Source organism: Xenopus laevis, chromosome 2S (genome assembly GCF_017654675.1).
Source record: "Xenopus laevis strain J_2021 chromosome 2S, Xenopus_laevis_v10.1, whole genome shotgun sequence".
Taxonomy (NCBI): Eukaryota; Metazoa; Chordata; class Amphibia; order Anura; family Pipidae; genus Xenopus; species Xenopus laevis.
In genome coordinates this window covers 27807826-27826433 of record NC_054374.1, presented here as the reverse complement: position 1 = coordinate 27826433, position 18608 = coordinate 27807826, and the positions used below count along the sequence as shown (strand labels likewise).

Below are 18608 nucleotides of genomic sequence, written 5' to 3'. Positions count from 1 at the left end.
AAAGATGGGGGGTCCGGCTAATCACGTAAGTGTGGCCGGGCCCCCCTTACCCTCGGGGCCCCCTACAACTCTCCCCCCTGTCCCCCCGATGGCTGCCCTGAGCAGTTGTGCCGACAATAGCGCCAGTAAAAGGCGCCAGTCCCCACTGCAAAGAAATCTTCAGAGGGACCCAGTGAACTCTGACCCCCATCCACCCAACCCGCCTCATCTAGAGAGTAGCTCAGAGAGGGGTTATTTTTCTTGTTACCTATAGAGGAAGCAGACCCTGCAGTCCAGGGGCCCCCTTAACTTTTTGGGACTTACAGACACACATTATTAACAAAATGAGTTTATTAAAAAAAAGGAAAGGTGCCTGGGATTTGGAAGCAGCTCTGGGAGTGGGAATTGGTGTCACACACTCTGGAAGGACTCGCAGGGGGCTCACACCTGAGCCAAGTTCCACATGGTGTCTGCCCTGTTGGGGAGAAGGTTCCCCATTGTCACTACCCGTATCCGGGTACAGGGCCGCATGCCATCAACACGTCAGTAGGTTGGATCCAGTTTAGTTCATGAGTGGGTTCACTTCAGTGGGTGGGTAGAGGTGCTGGCATCCACCATTATTTTTGGAGGGCACCAGTTTAGTTCTCCCTGTAGGTCAGTGCTGGTGCCCACATTTTTCATAAAATATCTGGGGATTGTACTTGTCCTCTTGTGTTTAACCCCAAAATCACAGTCTAATTGCGTGTCTGCATCCTTGGCGCCACTGTACCCACTGGAACGTGTAAACACCTCATTCACAATAATCAGCGGCACCGGCGCCCCTATAACGTAACACAGTTTGTTCATGACATCCGTGCCGATACTAGTGGGCGTGTCTGTTCCCAGCACCTCCTCCTGAGGCTTTTTGGGTGGCGAAGTAGGGTAAATGTCCTCCTGCTGGGGCAAAGGGGTTCTCCTGTTTGGGAAAATGGTTTTACTTCCTTGCGTGATGTAACACTTGGGGGTGAAATGGTTGGAGCACACGCGATACGGGTTACTGTTCTTTGCATCCATGATCCGCTGAGGTATCGTGGTGGCCTTGGAGCTGTAGCTAGTGCAACCAGCAACGATGCATCTGGGCATGACTTACACCTGGGGCAGATCAGTGGGGGGAAAAGGCAAATCTGATGAAATCAGGGGAAATTGCAAAAATACTATCCCACTGTTACTGTAGGCACCATCTCTCACTACTATACCTGCTATCCCACAGTCACACTCCCTTCCCAGAGACTATTATCCCACTGTTACTGTAGGCACCATCTCTCACTACTATACCTGCTATCCCACAGTCACACTCCCTTCCCAGAGACTATTATCCACTGTTACTATAGACACCATCTCTCCCTACTATACCTGCTATCCCACAGTCACACTCCCTTCCCAGAGACTATTATCCCACTGTTACTGTAGGCACCATCTCTCCCTACTATACCTGCTATCCCACAGTCACACTCCCTTCCCAGAGACTATTATCCCACTGTTACTATAGGCACCATCTCTCCCTACTATACCTGCTATCCCACAGTCACACTCCCTTCCCAGAGACTATTATCCACTGTTACTATAGACATCTCTCCCTACTATACCTGCTATCCCACAGTCACACTCCCTTCCCAGAGACTATTATCCCACTGTTACTATAGACACCATCTCTCCCTACTATACCTGCTATCCCACAGACACAGTCCCTTCCCTGAGACTATTATCCAGTTACTATAGACACAATCTCTCCCTACTATACCTGCCATCCCACAGTCACACTCCCTTCCCAGAGACTATTATTCCACTGTTACTATAGGCACCATCTCTCACTACTATACCTGCTATCCCACAGTCACACTCCCTTCCCAGAGACTATTATCCACTGTTACTATAGACACCATCTCTCCCTACTATACCTGCTATCCCACAGTCACACTCCCTTCCCAGAGACTATTATCCCACTGTTACTATAGACACCATCTCTCCCTACTATACCTGCTATCCCACAGTCACACTCTCTTCCCAGAGACTATTATCCAGTTACTATAGACACCATCTCTCCCTACTATACCTGCTATCCCACAGTCACACTCCCTTCATAGAGACTATTATTCCACTCTTACTATAGGCACCATCTCTCACTACTATACCTGATATCCCACAGTCACACTCCCTTCCCAGAGACTATTATCCACTGTTACTATAGACACCATCTCTCCCTACTATACCTGCTATCCCACAGTCACACTCCCTTCCCAGAGACTATTATCCCACTGTTACTATAGACACCATCTCTCCCTACTATACCTGCTATCCCACAGTCACACTCTCTTCCCAGAGACTATTATCCAGTTACTATAGACACCATCTCTCCCTACTATACCTGCTATCCCACAGTCACACTCCCTTCCCAGAGACTATTATTCCACTCTTACTATAGGCACCATCTCTCACTACTATACCTGATATCCCACAGTCACACTCCCTTCCCAGAGACTATTATCCCACTGTTACTATAGGCACCATCTCTCACTACTATACCTGCTATCCCACAGTCACACTCCCTTCCCAGAGACTATTATCCACTGTTACTATAGACACCATTTCTCCCTACTATACCTGCTATCCCACAGTCACACTCCCTTCCCAGAGACTATTATCCACTGTTACTATAGGCACCATCTCTCCCTACTATACCTGCTATCCCACAGTCACACTCCCTTCCCAGAGACTATTATCCCACTGTTACTATAGACACCATCTCTCCCTACTATACCTGCTATCCCACAGTCACACTCTCTTCCCAGAGACTATTATCCAGTTACTATAGACACCATCTCTCCCTACTATACCTGCTATCCCACAGTCACACTCCCTTCATAGAGACTATTATTCCACTCTTACTATAGGCACCATCTCTCACTACTATACCTGATATCCCACAGTCACACTCCCTTCCCAGAGACTATTATCCACTGTTACTATAGACACCATCTCTCCCTACTATACCTGCTATCCCACAGTCACACTCCCTTCCCAGAGACTATTATCCCACTGTTACTATAGACACCATCTCTCCCTACTATACCTGCTATCCCACAGTCACACTCTCTTCCCAGAGACTATTATCCAGTTACTATAGACACCATCTCTCCCTACTATACCTGCTATCCCACAGTCACACTCCCTTCCCAGAGACTATTATTCCACTCTTACTATAGGCACCATCTCTCACTACTATACCTGATATCCCACAGTCACACTCCCTTCCCAGAGACTATTATCCCACTGTTACTATAGGCACCATCTCTCACTACTATACCTGCTATCCCACAGTCACACTCCCTTCCCAGAGACTATTATCCACTGTTACTATAGACACCATTTCTCCCTACTATACCTGCTATCCCACAGTCACACTCCCTTCCCAGAGACTATTATCCACTGTTACTATAGGCACCATCTCTCCCTACTATACCTGCTATCCCACAGTCACACTCCCTTCCCAGAGACTATTATCCCACTGTTACTATAGGCACCATCTCTCCCTACTTTACCTGCTATCCCACAATCACACTCCCTTCCCAGAGACTATTATCCCCACTGTTACTATAGACACCATCTCTCCCTACTATACCTGCTATCCCACAGTCACACTCTCTTCCCAGAGACTATTATCCAGTTACTATAGACACCATCTCTCCCTACTATACCTGCTATCCCACAGTCACACTCCCTTCCCAGAGACTATTATTCCACTCTTACTATAGGCACCATCTCTCACTACTATACCTGATATCCCACAGTCACACTCCCTTCCCAGAGACTATTATCCCACTGTTACTATAGGCACCATCTCTCACTACTATACCTGCTATCCCACAGTCACACTCCCTTCCCAGAGACTATTATCCACTGTTACTATAGACACCATTTCTCCCTACTATACCTGCTATCCCACAGTCACACTCCCTTCCCAGAGACTATTATCCACTGTTACTATAGGCACCATCTCTCCCTACTATACCTGCTATCCCACAGTCACACTCCCTTCCCAGAGACTATTATCCCACTGTTACTATAGGCACCATCTCTCCCTACTTTACCTGCTATCCCACAATCACACTCCCTTCCCAGGGCCCTGGATGTTGGGGGTAAAGGGAAAGTTGGCTCTCGTCGGATCCCCCAAGAGAGCTGGGTACAGACATGTGACACGCACGGGAGAGATAGAGAGGAGGGACTGGCTTAAAGAGACATCACTCTGTAGAGGAATGTGTCATACACTCACAGTTTTAGGGCAAGATTATACAATTAAAGATAAATCCAGGCAGGCTGCAATAAAGAATATAAAAACAAAATGGCAGGATTATTAATCTGTTTTCATTAGGAATTAGTGAGACTTTTGCTAATTGGATTTTATCTTCTATATAGAGGGTTGGCCTGGCCATCTTTCTGCCCTCGGGAGGCCCTGGCTTGTGTTACGGGGCTCGTTCGCTTTTATGTGTATTTATTTCTTGCCTATTTATATGAATAAACACATATATATACCCATTTACGTGTCTGTTTTAATGGGTGGAGTTAATTCTAACATTCAGCCATACTGTGACCCCTGGAGGTTTTACAGAGATGAAAGGCCCCATACATGGGCCGATAAAAGCTGTCGACAGACCAAGTTGGCAGCTTATTGGCCCATGTGTGGGGCCATCCGATGGGTGTCCCCAATCGATATCTGTTCGAAAGTCGGCCAGACGCTCATCGGGTAGGTTAAAAAATCTCTGGATCGCAGCCGCATCTTTTCATTGATGCGGTCCGTGATCCATCCGCAGATAATGATCGGGCCCCATTGTTGACTACATTCTCCAGGGCGCCCCTGTCTTTTTTTTAATTTAGACTTTGAACCCTTAGTGGGTTTAATGAAAAGGGGAACCCCACATAATGGCACTGGGAGGGGTGGGGGACACAGCACTTCTCTATCTAATTCCCTTACGTCACTGATTGAGGAATAGAAGTGATACCAGATTTGTGGATTGGCAAAATACCCCTTATTACATGAACCCTCTGCCCCATTACCTGCACTGATTCTGCACATTACCAGTGCCAATAAACATCACAGCCTAGGAGCGCTAATGTACAGGTCTACATTACTTGTTATAGCACTGCAGACCTGCCTCCATTAAGGATTCTTGGGACCCCCTAAGGTTTTGCAGGAGCACCCCTTCTGTTCAGCTGACTGCAAACCCTATGGTGAGACCTTTTTAATCTTGTTGCTCTTGTTTTTTTTTTTATATAAATTGTATTGCTTTTGTTGCTTCTTATTCCTTGTTTTTATTCAGGCCTCTGCTGTTCATTTCCAGCTTCTCATTTAAACCACTGCATGGTTGCTATAGTAAATAGGACCCTAGCAACCAGACGGCTGATTTGATTTCAAACTGGAGAGTTGCTGAAAAAAACCCAAAAATGAAGCCTAATTGCTTTAAAAGATAAGTGTGCCATGCTAAAAGTTCATGTAAATGAGGACGAACCCTTAAAGCAAGAATTTTTATTTTATGTAATTTTAATAAAAACACTTAAAATACAAGTACAAAAATACAACAGATGGGAGGGATGAGTTCTGCACAGAAATATATATATACATAAGATACACACAGGTTACACCTGTGCCAGGTATTAATAACCTGCCCCTCCAAACTGTGCATGTTTATTATAGGGAGTCCAAAACTCGCGCCTTCTCCTTGTACTTCTCCAGCAGCTCCCGAAGATCCAGCAGCAGGTCCTCCTTCATGAACTCCTCGTACTCCCGCTCCACCTTCAGCCGCTTCTCCTCTAGGTGTTTCTGAAGGATACACAGCATTAGCATGATACAGACAGGCAAATGAAAGGGCAAGTAAATAGCAAGTTTGATATGATATATGAATGGAAAAGGCAGAGTATAATGGGCAGAACAAGGAAGGAAGTTGGGATTCTACTGATGAAACAGAGCAGGTGTCTATCCATCTCTTTGCCTTGGACAAGGAAAAACTGTAAACACTTACCTCTATCACTGCAACATGGTTGGCCACTGCATGCACCACACGGACCAGCTTGTTCTCGACTTGTCTCATCTCTTCTTCGGTCCGATGCTCTACCAGCTGCAGCCTGACAAACAGTAGGAGGCGCGGTTACTCATGGTGCAGAACTACAGATCTGGGAGCAATGTTTATGCCATGTTCCTGTGATCAGAGCCCATTAAATATAATATACTGCACTCCTATATAAGCATGGCCCGTCAATCCAAAATCTCTAAAGTTGCTTAAGACATTTATTGATTTTCTGATGCTCTTAAAATCTCAGCTGCCATAAAGCAGGGCAGGACTGCTGTTTCCAATGGGGATTAGATAGGATCTGAGCAGTCACTGGGACAGAATGCTCTGTTATACAGATAGCTAGAATCTCAGCTGCCATAAAGCAGGGCAAGACTGCTGCTTCCAATGGGTATAAATAGGATCTGAACAGCCACTGGGATATAATGCTATGTTTTCAGGGATCACTTACTCCTGCTGCTCTTTTTGAAGATCCTTCATGGCTTCATCCAGACTTTTGTTGACTCCAGACTCGAGCAGCTGCCTGTGTTTCTCCAGTGACTCAATCTCAGAGATCCATCTTTTCTCATGCTCCTCGGACTCCTGATGACAGTCCATGAAACAGACAAGTGTGAGTTAAGGGGCAAAGTTTGTCACGTTACCCTTTTGCAGGACCAGTATAATCTGCGAGGGGCACCATTTGCACAGTAAATGAGGACTTACCTCTACTTTCTGCTGATAAATCTCCTCCAACTTCTGAGCTTCGTCTTTTTGCACCTTCACCTCGTTCTTTTTCTCACCGATCAGGGTGTTCAGCTAAAGCAGAAAAATCCACAAACGCTGTAGTAATAATACCCAGAAGGCAAAGCCAAAAGTGGCCTCAGCCAATCAGGTTAAAATGAAAGAAACCAAAAAGAAGGTCATTTTGCCAAGTTTCCATTCCTCACCTGCTCTACCATGTCCTCAACCCCCATCTTCTTATTGGTGGAGCTGGCAATATGGCCCTCTGACTGCGACAGGATTTCCACAAGCGGCACCTTCACAAACAGAAAGAAAGATCGGAGATGAGCGCTGCGTATTGTGCGACCAAGTCCCTCCCATTGGGGAGATTATTTCCAGTCTGTTTCTTACATTGATCTTGTTCCGGTAGTGCATTAAGCTGCTCTGCTCACTGTCCAAGTTGCACTGGATCTGAAAGTCGTAGCCATTGGCAAACTCGGCCGTAGGAGGGATCAGACGCACTTTCCTGCCAATCTTGTGGAATTCCGACAGTTGTGTCTCCACCTGGAGAGAAAAATATTTGTTCCCATATTATAGCCAAGCAGCACCAAAAAGAACTTCCAGTCAGCTTCCAATAGCCTCAACTCTGGGGTCTGTAACAAAGGGTTGGGTAGGTCTGCCAGAGCAATCAGCAAGCTCAGACAAATTTATGTGGCAGCTGTTGATGTGCTGCTTGCTATTGGCTTGTGCCTTAGTCATCTGAAGGATGGCAAGGGTCACTTTAGCCATTATTAAGCCACAGCTCAGTGCCAGTCCCTAAACGCACATACCGACTCCTTCATCTTGGCGTATTTCAGTTCCTCGTGCCACAGCTGCTGTTTGTCCTCATCCAGGTCCTTGGTCAGTTTGGCGATCGTTTGCTGCAGTTCGGTTTCCTCGTATTTTATCCTCTCTATATCAGCCACAGAGTACTTCTGGTTGTCCAGGATGTTCTTCAGGCGTAGGTTCTCCTGTTGAATGGCTCTGCTCTCGAGTTCTAGGAGAACACAGAAGCAGTAAAATCTATTTAATGGGACATTATTAGCAAATTAGGAGTTGAGAGAGGGAGAGAGAGTCTTAAGATGGGCATACATGGAGCAATATAATTGGGTGGTCTGTGCTGCAAAGTCCCTCCAGTTGGCAGCACTACTCCCCCACCAAATGGAGCTACCTGAAAATATGGACATGGTTGAAAATTTATTTTGGGAACCAAATTTTATTGGTGTTAATGTGCACTAGCAGGATCAATAACAGCACCAGCCCCCTGGTGATAACACAATTGCTCACCTGTGGCTTCCAGCTCCTCGCTAATGCTGCTCACTCTCTGGTCCAGCAGGGTGGAATGGGACTCGATCTCAGTCAGGTAGTTCTGGTATTTCTGGATATCGGCTTGCAGGGAAGCCTTTAGCTTTCTCATGGAGGCCAGACGGTCCTGTGAGCAGAACATGAACGTTACTCCAATGTTAAACTGAGCCCAATGGGGATTATGAAAGGTCTTCCCCAGTCTAGTAACCAATAGCAACCAGAAATAAACTTCCTTTATTCTAATTGCACTAAAGCATTAGAATCAAAAGTCTGATTGGTTGCTGTGTATGCCCTTGGGATACTGGGAGCTGGATTTTAGTGCCACACTTATGGCTACACGTTGCACATATGAATATCACAGATACTGACGGGCTCGTTCTCTTTTTCCTTTTCCAGTCGCTCTATTTCTTCCATCAGTCTCCTGGATTCCTGTTGCAGGGCTTCCAAGTTGGATTCATCCACATGATAGGCTTCCTCTGTGGGGAAAGTTCAGGCAACAGCAGGTTAAACTGAAAATGATGACAGAAAAGCATTTTGCGGCCAACGTTGCCCTACTACTTACTGAGCCTGATGCACACGTCTGTGTCATACTCTTCAAATGTGTCACGTCCTTCCATGAACTGATCATAGCAGCGCACGGTGTAGTCCAGGAACAGCTGCAAAAACAAAACAGCATTTGCGAGATCTGGACCAACGTTTCTAAAGCAAACATTAACCCTTTGCTGCCAAGCTTTTATACAAACAGTAACAGCAAAAAAAAAATTCAAGTGTTTTAAAGGAATAACAATTTAATGTTTAATGGGGACAGCCATTCAAGCACAGGATACACAGTAGATAATAGATAAGTACTACTATAGTTTATATAAACAAGCTGCTGTTTAGCCATGGGGGCAGCCATTTAAATCTGAAAAAGGGAGAAAAGGCACAGGAAACACAGCAAATAAGCTCTGTAGAACATAATAGGAATCTTCAGCAATTATCTACTGTGTATCCTGTGCTTGAATGGCTACCCCCATTGCTACACAGCAGCTTGTTTATATAAACTATAGTAGTACTTATCTGTTATCTACTGTGTATCCTGTGCTTGAATGGCTGCCCCCATGTCTACACAGCAACTTGTTTCTATAAAATATAGTAGTACTTATCTGTTATCTACTGTGTATCCTGTGCTTGAATGGCTGCCCCCATTGTTTACACAGCAGCTTGTTTCTATAAAATATAGTAGAGTTTCTGAAGCAAACATACCAGCTGTACCAGTGCAGAGCAACAGTACATTATATTGTCATTCCATTAAAAGACTCCTTTTTGGTGTTACTGTTCCTTTAAGGAGGAAGCAGGAAACCTATGCTGGTTCCACTGTATGGAGCACAGCACCACACAAACCCTTGTAATGGTGAACCAAACCCACCTGGTTGAAGTCAATTCCATTCTCGCTTTGCTCCCCCATCGGAGGGTCTTCAAACACAGGATTCTCGCTCCTCAGCACACAGCACAGCTGTGATTGGACAAAAACACTCTGGTAAGTACCAATGATCAGACAGAAATGGCCAGGCACCGGGTTGGATGGAAATATTCAATAAAAGGAAAAAAATGTCCTATAGAGGGGAGAAAAGGTTCCACTCCTGGCAGATACTTATTGTCTGATTAAGGGGCCACGGTCTATGGTGCTTTACCTGCAGTTTCTGCATTATACTATAACCTTTGTCACATTTGCTGCAATATAGAAGTAGCGGCTCATTAACCAATCAATCCATGGTCTCTGGACACTTTCCCCAAGAAGGGAATATTCCAGTGACGCTAAAGGGCCAAATCCTCTGCTGTATAAGGCCAACTGAATCACATGCACACATGGGGCTAACACAGCAATGAAATCGAAATACCTTGACACAGTCGATTAACCAGACGAGAGCTGCCACAATCTGGGGCCACGTGTGGGGGGCACCAACTGTGTACATGGAGCTTTTCGACAAAGCAAAGGGATACCTGGATAAGGGAAGGTTAAGAAGCAATAGTTACCCACTTGAGCAAGACCAAGGAAATCTCTATTCAATATGAATTTTCTGCCCCATGTTATTAATCATTATTAATCCAGGATTCTGGCTTTTTCAGCAGGATTCGGCCGAATCCTTGTGCCTGGCCTAACCAAATCCTAATTTGGATATGTCAATTCTGGGCAGGAAGGGAAATCAAGTTAATTTTTGTCAAAAACAAGGAAGTAAAAAAAAAAAAAAAAAAAAATTCCCACTATTTCCTTACCCAGGATTCACATTTGGTTCAGTATTTGGCCGAATCTTTCAAGAAGGATTAGGGGATTCGGCCTAATCCCAAATAGTGGATTCGGTGCATCCCTAATTATAGAATATTAGTTATAATTATGCTAATATTAGTCATCTTGGCAGGGAGAAGTCGGACAGGAACAGCACTGACAATATCTGAAAAACATACACCCTCCTATTGTACAGCGCTACAGAATACGATGGCGCTTTTACAGATATGTATTGGTAATAATCAGCAGATATCAAACTAATCATTATGGAACCCATGAGGGACATATTCAGTGGCTCATCAGTACCTACCCGAGTTCTTTAAATATCCTGGGAATCTCCTCTTCAAACTTGGACTCGGGGTTCTCATAATTGGGACATATAAATGTGTAGATGAAGGCAAAGATCTTGAGGAAATCCTTTGTAGATGGGCCCTGCAGGGACTTGACCGTGAGAGCCTGGGAGTAGCCATTCTCATTCAGGAACTGAAAGGACAAAGGTACAGATTGAGGAATATATTTTATTTGGAAGAGTGTGCAGGGTTTAGTGTGTGGGAACGGCTGGAATATTTAAATAAATAAATAAATAAATATATATATATATATATATATATATATATATATATATATATATATATATATATATATATATATATATAAATAATTGCATTGAAACGCATTGCCCTTGTTATGTAACAGAGAGTGGACAGTGCTTCTTCATCCTGTGTAAAAGTTCAATTGGACCCTTTTGGAATTAAAGGAACAGTAACACAAAAAATTAAAGTGTCCTAAAGTAATGAGAATATAATGTAGTGTTATGCTGCACATGTACAACTGGTGTGTTTGCTTCACAAACATTACTATAGTTTATAGCATAGGATCAGCCTGATGAGTATGTGCAGAACCTTCTGTGTTTTCATAATGGGACAGCAGCCCCTCACAAGAAGGTATTCTAATTAATGCACAAGGGAGTTGCCAGCCGTGCCTCCAGCCACCAGAGCAGATTTGGAAAGGGTCAGAGGAGGGTGTCAGTACTCACCTCGCAGAGCTGCCGTATGCACTGCTGTATAAATGCCTTGTCATGGAGAGGCCGGGGGTCCTTTATTTTCTCAGTGCCGCCAAAGGCTCCGTATTGACTTGTCCGGGCTGTCCCGTTACTCGCTCTGTGGGGGAAGAAGCATTGATCTCTGTTGCACAACAAAATTGTAACTGGCATCTAGTTGCTATGGTGACTGACCCACTACTTACCTATAATTAAATTATACCAACTGCAAAGTGCAAACGGAGTAGCAGTCTCAACTGTTGTCTCACTAGTCACATTAGACCAACCCTCTTTTTTTGAGTCCCTGATTAAAGGGGTGGTTCACCTTCAATTTAACTTTTAGTATGTTATAAAATGGCAAAATCTAAGCAAATTTTCAATTGGTCTTTATTTTTTTATACTTTTTGGATCATCTGCCTTCTTCTTCTGACTCTTTGCAGCTTTCAAGTGGAGGCCACTGACCCCATAAATAAATATATATTTTATAGCTTTTTTGCTTTGTATTACTCATCTTTCTATTCAGGCCTCTCCTATTCATATTCCAGTCTGTTATTCAAATCAAGGCATGGTTTCTAGGGGAATTTGAATCCTAGTGACCAGATGGCTGAAATTGCAAACTGCAGAGCTGCTGGAATAAAAAACGAAATAACTCATAAACCACAAATAATAAAAAAGACCAGTTGCAAATTGTCTCAGAATAGCCCTCTCCGCATTATACTAAAAGATAATTTAAAGGTGTACCACCCCTTTAAAGGAACATTAACACCAAAAAATGAAAGTGTTTTAGAGTAATGAAAATATAATGTAGCGTTGTCCTGCACTGGTAAAACTGATGTGTTTCGGCAACACTACTATAGTTCATATAAACAAGCTGCTGTGTAGCAATGGTAGAAATTGAAAAAAAGACTATATGGCACAGGATAAATAGTGGATTACAGATAACACCATTATGTTCTACAGAGCGTATCCGCTGTGTAACCAGAGTCTTTTCTCCTTTGAATGGCTGCCCCATGGCTACACAGCAGTTTGTTGCTATAAACTATAGTAGAGTTTCTGAAGCAAACACAGCAGTTTTACCAGTGATAGACAACATTACATTATATTTTGATTACTTTCATTTTTTGATTTTACCGTTCCTTTAACACCAAAGTGTCCTGAGCTAAGCAGCCTGGTAAGCACATGGTTAAAATAATGAGGGCACTCACCTCTTCCCGAAAAAGCTGGTCTTCTTCTCAGATGTGCCGGAGTGGGGCTTGCTCATGCTCAGCTTCCCAAAGCCCTGTCTGTCTTTGCTAGGAACAAGACAAAGGGTTGCACTGCATTAGACATAAATAAAGAAGGGAAGTGGGGTGCAGGTCATGAGGACAAACAGAGACAACCCTGGACATGATGAACACACCCATGGCAGATCCCAGTAGTGACCAATTACCAACACATGCAGCAATCAGATTAGAGAGAAATACTACAGAATGGGAGCATTGTGGTGGAGCGATGTATGGAGAGCACTAGTGTACTGGTACACTGCCACCCTGTGTGACTACCAATGGGATACTTGTCTGTCATTCTATTCCTTGATTTATTCACTGTCCTCTTAACCGGCTGAGGAAGAAGCCGACACTAACAGGCCAATTAGAACTTACTTCTGCGGAGTGGTGAGACCCATGCGGTTGGCATCTTGTACCCGTAAGGGCAGAAGGGACTGCCTGTTGGTGACAGAGCTCCTCCTCATGTTTCCTGCTAGGAACCAAACAAAGTGTTATGGAGGGAAGCAAACCTGGCACTTGTGGCCCCTTATCTTGCTCCTGAAACAAGATGAGGCAGAGCACACTCTTAAATCACTTAACGTGTAGTAGCCTGGTGCACAGCATAGAGGGTACGGCAACCCCCAAAAGAGTCAATAGAGTAGAGAATATGCTTGATAAAGGGGTTCGCCCCGAAACGTTGCACGTTCGCACAAATAAACAGCAAGGGGTAACCCTGCCTTTCAATCGCCCTGTGTGCCAGTGTATCTCTACTCTATTGACCCTTATCCTGCTCCTCATCATTAGATCCAGGGTTGCCAGGTCTAATTTTCAAAACCAACCAAGGTCAGCTACAAAATCAGCCCACAACTAGCCAAGAGGCACTTCAAAAGTAGCCCAAAAATAGCACAATATGTGGAGTAAAAACAAAAGTCTTAAAAATAAATGCATATATGTGAAAATACGCCTTTTTCAAATGTTCACGGTTTCCCATATTTTTCCATGTAGCAAAATGGCACAGATTTACGCCACCAGGGGTGTAACTACAGAGGGGGGGGAGCAGGAGGTAAAGGGGCCCATAATAAATAAATATTGGTAAAACAGGTTAACCTCTAGACCAGTGATTCCCAACCAGTAGCTCGTGAGCAAAATGTTGCTCTCCAACCCCTTGGATGTTGCTCCCTCAAAGCAGCTGCTTATTTCTGAATTCCAGGCTTGGAAGCAAGTTTTGGTTGTATAAAAACCAGGTGCACTGTCAAACAGAGGCTCAATGTAGGTTTACAATCCACATAGGGGCTACCAAATGGCCAATCACAACCCTTATTTGGCACGCCAAGAACATTTTTCAATTATGTGTTGCTCCCCAACTCCTTTTACTTCTGAATGTTGCTCATTGGTTCAAAAGGTTGGGAATCCCTGCTCTAGACATTTTGGTGGCCAGCCAATTTTTGCTCCCAAATTGTCCGAAATTGAGGAAAGTGAATGGATAATGCGAGAATGCTTAAGAGTGATGGGGGATACTGGGGTAAAGGGCCCAAAATCTGGTAACTTCCAACTTCTACACAACGTTGCATGCTGGGTATTGTAGTCTTACATTCAACTTGGCAGTCGGCAAATTGATAAACAAAAACTACATTGCCCAACATGCACTGGGAGACGCAGGCTTGGCACAATCGGGCAAGGAAAAAATTTGGCTGGTTTCCAAAGTACAAAAAGTAGCCGTTCCTTGGCTAGTTTGTACTTTCAAGACCCGCCTGGGCTTTAAATTAGCCCAATTTGGCTGTTGGAGAACAGCCAACCCTGATTAGATCAGTATCATATAATAATAGGCTGCTTGTCTGCCTGGGATTCAGTTACAGCTGGAGGGCTGCAGATGCCCATATGGTTGGTGCTGCCACACAGATCCCCTGCTGTTCATCACTAGGTGATGTACAGCCAGTCCCCATGTCCAGCTGTTACTATCCATACAATACAACTCCCAGCATGCTTAGATGTATACTCGGACCCCAGCCCCGTGCAGGACGCATTACCGATTCCGCCGCTCCCCGACTCTTCCTCTGGCGCTAGTAGAATTCAAATCCGTCGCGCGTCTAACGGACCAATCAGCGCAGCCTCGGGTGACGCCATCAACTAGCGACCTGAGTGGGTGCCAGGAGCGCCCTCTGCCGAGAGGAAACACAATTACTTTTACCGTTATGAGAAGGACTGCGGCCAGGGCTAGAGGCTGACTCCAGACACAGCCCGGCCCTGACCTCTGAACGTGTTTGAGTTTATTTCGTTCTTAAAAAAAAATGTAGACGTGAGCAGTATAGGGGCGTGGCACCGACGGCGCCATATTGATACACCCGGAAGTTTGGGTTTATTAGACACCGGAAGGGGTAATGAAAGAAAAGGCTCTATTGGTGCTGTAGAGGTGAGAGGATCAGACATGGCCGACGAGGATGAGGATCAAACGGTAAGAACGTAAAGTTGGTATATGTCGGAGCGGGGGTATAGATAGCCGACGTCCTGTTTCATGGGCAAGCGCTCTTTCCTACGATTGATTTCTAGTATTTCCCCCCTAAAAATATTTTGCTTTATGCACAAAAATTCAACTCATTCGGAAAGCGTCAAGCTCACAAATAGTCCCGGAAGTCACGTCAGCTGCCGAATAATGTTTTTTTATGGGGTAAATACACAAAATAATACATTGCCCCCCCCCCAATAATATATTTCTAGAAAGTACAAGTGCCATCTCCCATTGTATCCATTATAAATCAAATTTTTAAAAATCATTTCCTTTTTTTCCCTGTAATAATAAATCAGTAGTTTGTGTTTGATCCCAACTAAGATATAATTAATCCTTATTGGAAGCAAAACCAGCCTATTGGGTTTATTTAATGTTTACATGATTTTCTAGTAGACTTAAGGTATGAAGATCCAAATTACAGAATTTACAAAGGTGAACAACCCCTTCTATACGTCTCTTTTTCCCCACAATTTTCTTCTTCGTTCTGCCTGATATCCTTTCCTGGTCCTGGCATTTGTAAAAGTGGCCAACTGCAAAGAGGTGTTTTCCCTCCCCGTTGCATTATGTATATAATGGAGTCCACTTGGTCCTGTTGCCCATCATCTCTAGGGAATGAACTGTGCATATTCAGCTCAGTACGTTCCATTAATCCATTGTTTTTGACTCCTGCAGTTTGAGGATGAAACTGAAGAAGCTTCTGGATCAGCTGAAGGAGGACAGGGGAGGCGCAAGAGGCTCTTTTCCAAGGAGTGTAAGTTTTCCTTTAGATCAGGGAAAAACCTGTTAATTGTACAGGCAATGGGGTGATTCAGATTATGCATGCATGGAAAGGTCCCCTGGGATAAGCTTATTTGGCAGTGTATGGGGGCCCTCCTCTATCGAACCACCCTTATTCTGCTTTTTGTAATCCGATCATATCGGGGAGAGAGATTCTCAATTGGCGGCCTCGCCAAATGATCGGATCTCTCTTATGTATGGCCAGCTTTAGACTGGCACACCATAATATTTTAAAGGAGGACTAAAGTGTAACTAAGTAGGCTAGAAATGTTTTGGGCATATGTACTAGCCCAAGGCAACCACAGCCCTTTAGCAGGGAAGATCTTTGTATCCAAAGATGCCCCAGTAGCTCCCCATCTTCTTTTCTGATGATTCACTGCACATGCTCTGTGCTGCTGTCAATTACTGAGCTTAGGGACCCACTCACAATATACAGTACACATAGAATAGAAATGTCACAATATAAGGCTGATTAGTAATTAATACAGATAATTACTACATGGCAGCGCAGAAACCAGTGCAATTAGCATCATAATGTAATAAATAGCCCTGTAGCATCAGCTTATATTATAGGCTAACCTCGTTTTCTGCTTGATAATTTGTAACAACCCCTAAGCTTAGTTTCTTAACAGCTGCTCAGAGCCCACTGAGCATGAGTGTGACAATTTTGAAGTCCTGGATCATTGCTGCTTTTGAGAAGCTGAAACTTTAGGCTGGTGCAATAAGTTCAGTATATACAATGCCATTTTTAGCCATATTCATTATAAGGGTTTAGTTCTCCTTTAATAGGACTTTAGGTCTGGAGTGCCCTTTTCACCTTCCATTGCAGTTAATGATGGGGATCTGCCTTAAAGGGCACCTGTTGGGTAAACATGTTATCCCCAACTAAAGGTGCTGGCTAAAAGAGCCCTTATTCCATTTTGGGATAACAGTAGGTTTTTGTTTTTTTTAAATGCCCACCGCCAGCGCTAGGCTACCCGCACCGGGAGCAGCCGTGTTGTGTCACTCACGTGCGCATAACATTTTTACCCAACAGGTGCCCTTTAAGAACTTTGTACTTGGAATAATTGTCATGCAGAATTCAGTAGTTATATTCCTGAGCAAAGTGGTCATGTTTCTGAGGCTCCTCTGTATGGAAAATGACTTGCACATTGTGGTCTCTTTGCTAGAGATTTGGCTTGGTGCATGCCTGTGTCTATGCTGGAGCTTCTGCTTTGCTTCTATTGGCCCGAACGACTGCCATGTGTTTCCTTCCCTGCAGTACGCTGTATGATGTATGGATTTGGGGATGACCAGAACCCTTATACAGAGTCAGTGGATATCCTGGAAGATCTGGTGATCGAGTTCATTACTGAGATGGTGAGTAAACAAAATCTGTATCCCATGGAGTGGCACCTGCAACCCCTGTACCAAACTCTGTAAATGACAGTGAACATAATGAGATGTAACGATTAGCCCTTCCAAACCTCTACAAATGAAATGGCAGGGTTTAGAGAAAAGGAGAGGCAAAACCTGCAGCGTGGGCTATTTCCATGTACAAAATAGGAGCTATTCATTTCACTTAACTCTTGGGGGAAACAGGATCTCTGGGGTAACATCATCTCCCACAAGGAGACTTGACAGTGCAGGGAATCAGAGTATCATTCTCATCACCTTTTTTAAAGCCTACTCATTACAGGAGGCCAGAGTGACTGACTGAGGTCCTGTAACAGGATTTCTGTGGCTCAGTGGTAAAGGCTTATATAGGTGAATTTCTTGTATTCTACAATAAACGGTTACAGTAAATTTACATATGCAGGTAGGTGGTTTCTCCTGTATGCTGCTTGCTTAACACATTCACAAACTGCTATTCCTTTTCTTAGATCCACAAGGCAATGTCTATTGGGCGACAGGGCCGTGTACAGGTGGAGGATATTGTTTTCCTTATAAGGAAGGATCCACGCAAATTTGCCAGAGTCAAGGATCTGCTGACTATGAATGAGGAGTTGAAACGGGCTAGGAAAGCCTTTGATGAGGCCAACTATGGCTCTTAAAAGCCTCGATGGGAGATGCCTGTGCGTTATCTGTCTGTGCCATTGATTATCCAAACTGGTTAAGGAAGGCTGTATCTGCCAGTGAGTCACTCTTTTTTTGGTTTTTGGCTACACCTGAAAATGTTCCTATTGAGGAGTGGGCCTGTGAGACCTTTGAACAGAACTGTTAACGTCTAAGTGATTAGCTGTGACCTGCATCACTAAGGGCCAATTGTGTGGGTGCTGTAGGCTTCAGTTTCTGCCCCTACATGTTAACAGCCAATGTCATAACTGTTTGTGTGTATCTAGGTCTAGGCTGCCATTTAATCACTGCGGGAAAAGCTTTCTGTGATAAAAGCATTGCAGAGAAGAGCCTGTAACCTTGGCACCTGGATTTTAGGACATTTACAAAAAAAAAAAGTGTCGTTTTTGTCTTTAATTATGCGTATTGTGTGTTGAGATGTTAAAAGACTGCAAATAAACTCATTTTATACCAATGCCATAAATATTCCCTCATTATTATTACTGGGCACAGTTCTTTGGTGTTCGTTTAGTTACTTGACAGACTGTGGGTAAATGAAGGGGTACGTGCCCACTGCAGTTGTGCCTCACTCCAGCACTTACTGGCCAGGACCCCTGCT

General features: G+C 44.2%; 2 protein-coding genes across 3 annotated transcripts; one reads left to right on the top strand and one right to left on the bottom strand.

The window, feature by feature from the left end:
• Positions 1 to 5524: 5524 nt before the first annotated feature.
• On the bottom strand, positions 5525 to 14839 carry ndc80.S (NDC80 kinetochore complex component S homeolog). 2 transcript variants are annotated; one of them, XM_018248137.2, is made up of 17 exons: positions 14700 to 14839; positions 13069 to 13162; positions 12634 to 12720; positions 11426 to 11549; positions 10700 to 10872; positions 10004 to 10106; positions 9532 to 9618; positions 8686 to 8779; positions 8493 to 8599; positions 8106 to 8250; positions 7610 to 7815; positions 7191 to 7343; positions 7007 to 7096; positions 6783 to 6875; positions 6532 to 6662; positions 6033 to 6135; positions 5525 to 5833 (listed from the first exon to the last, which is right to left on the bottom strand). In XM_018248137.2, exons 2-17 carry the CDS (start codon positions 13155 to 13157, stop codon positions 5702 to 5704), a joined length of 1917 nt encoding a protein of 638 aa, XP_018103626.1. In that variant the 5' UTR covers positions 13158 to 13162; positions 14700 to 14839; the 3' UTR covers positions 5525 to 5701.
• A 229-nt stretch (positions 14840 to 15068) lies between these two features.
• taf13.S (TATA-box binding protein associated factor 13 S homeolog) lies at positions 15069 to 18465 on the top strand (the record flags this gene model as incomplete). The annotated part of the gene is given in 4 exon segments (NM_001095765.1): positions 15069 to 15124; positions 15851 to 15929; positions 17217 to 17314; positions 17818 to 18465. Coding segments are annotated over 4 exon segments (375 nt in total). The 3' UTR covers positions 17989 to 18465.
• Between the last annotated feature and the right edge of the window lie 143 nt (positions 18466 to 18608).

What these genes read in the sequence shown, in the direction of transcription:
- ndc80.S (XM_018248137.2), bottom strand. Translation starts at nt 13,157, where the DNA reads ATGAGGAGGAGCTCTGTCACCAACAGGCAGTCCCTTCTGCCCTTACGG. An exon ending in GGTCTCACCACTCCGCAGAA is followed by an intron (nt 12,721 to 13,068) that starts GTAAGTTCTAAT and finishes TCTTGTTCCTAG; the next exon opens with CAAAGACAGACAGGGCTTTG. An exon ending in ACCAGCTTTTTCGGGAAGAG is followed by an intron (nt 11,550 to 12,633) that starts GTGAGTGCCCTC and finishes CTTCCCCCACAG; the next exon opens with AGCGAGTAACGGGACAGCCC.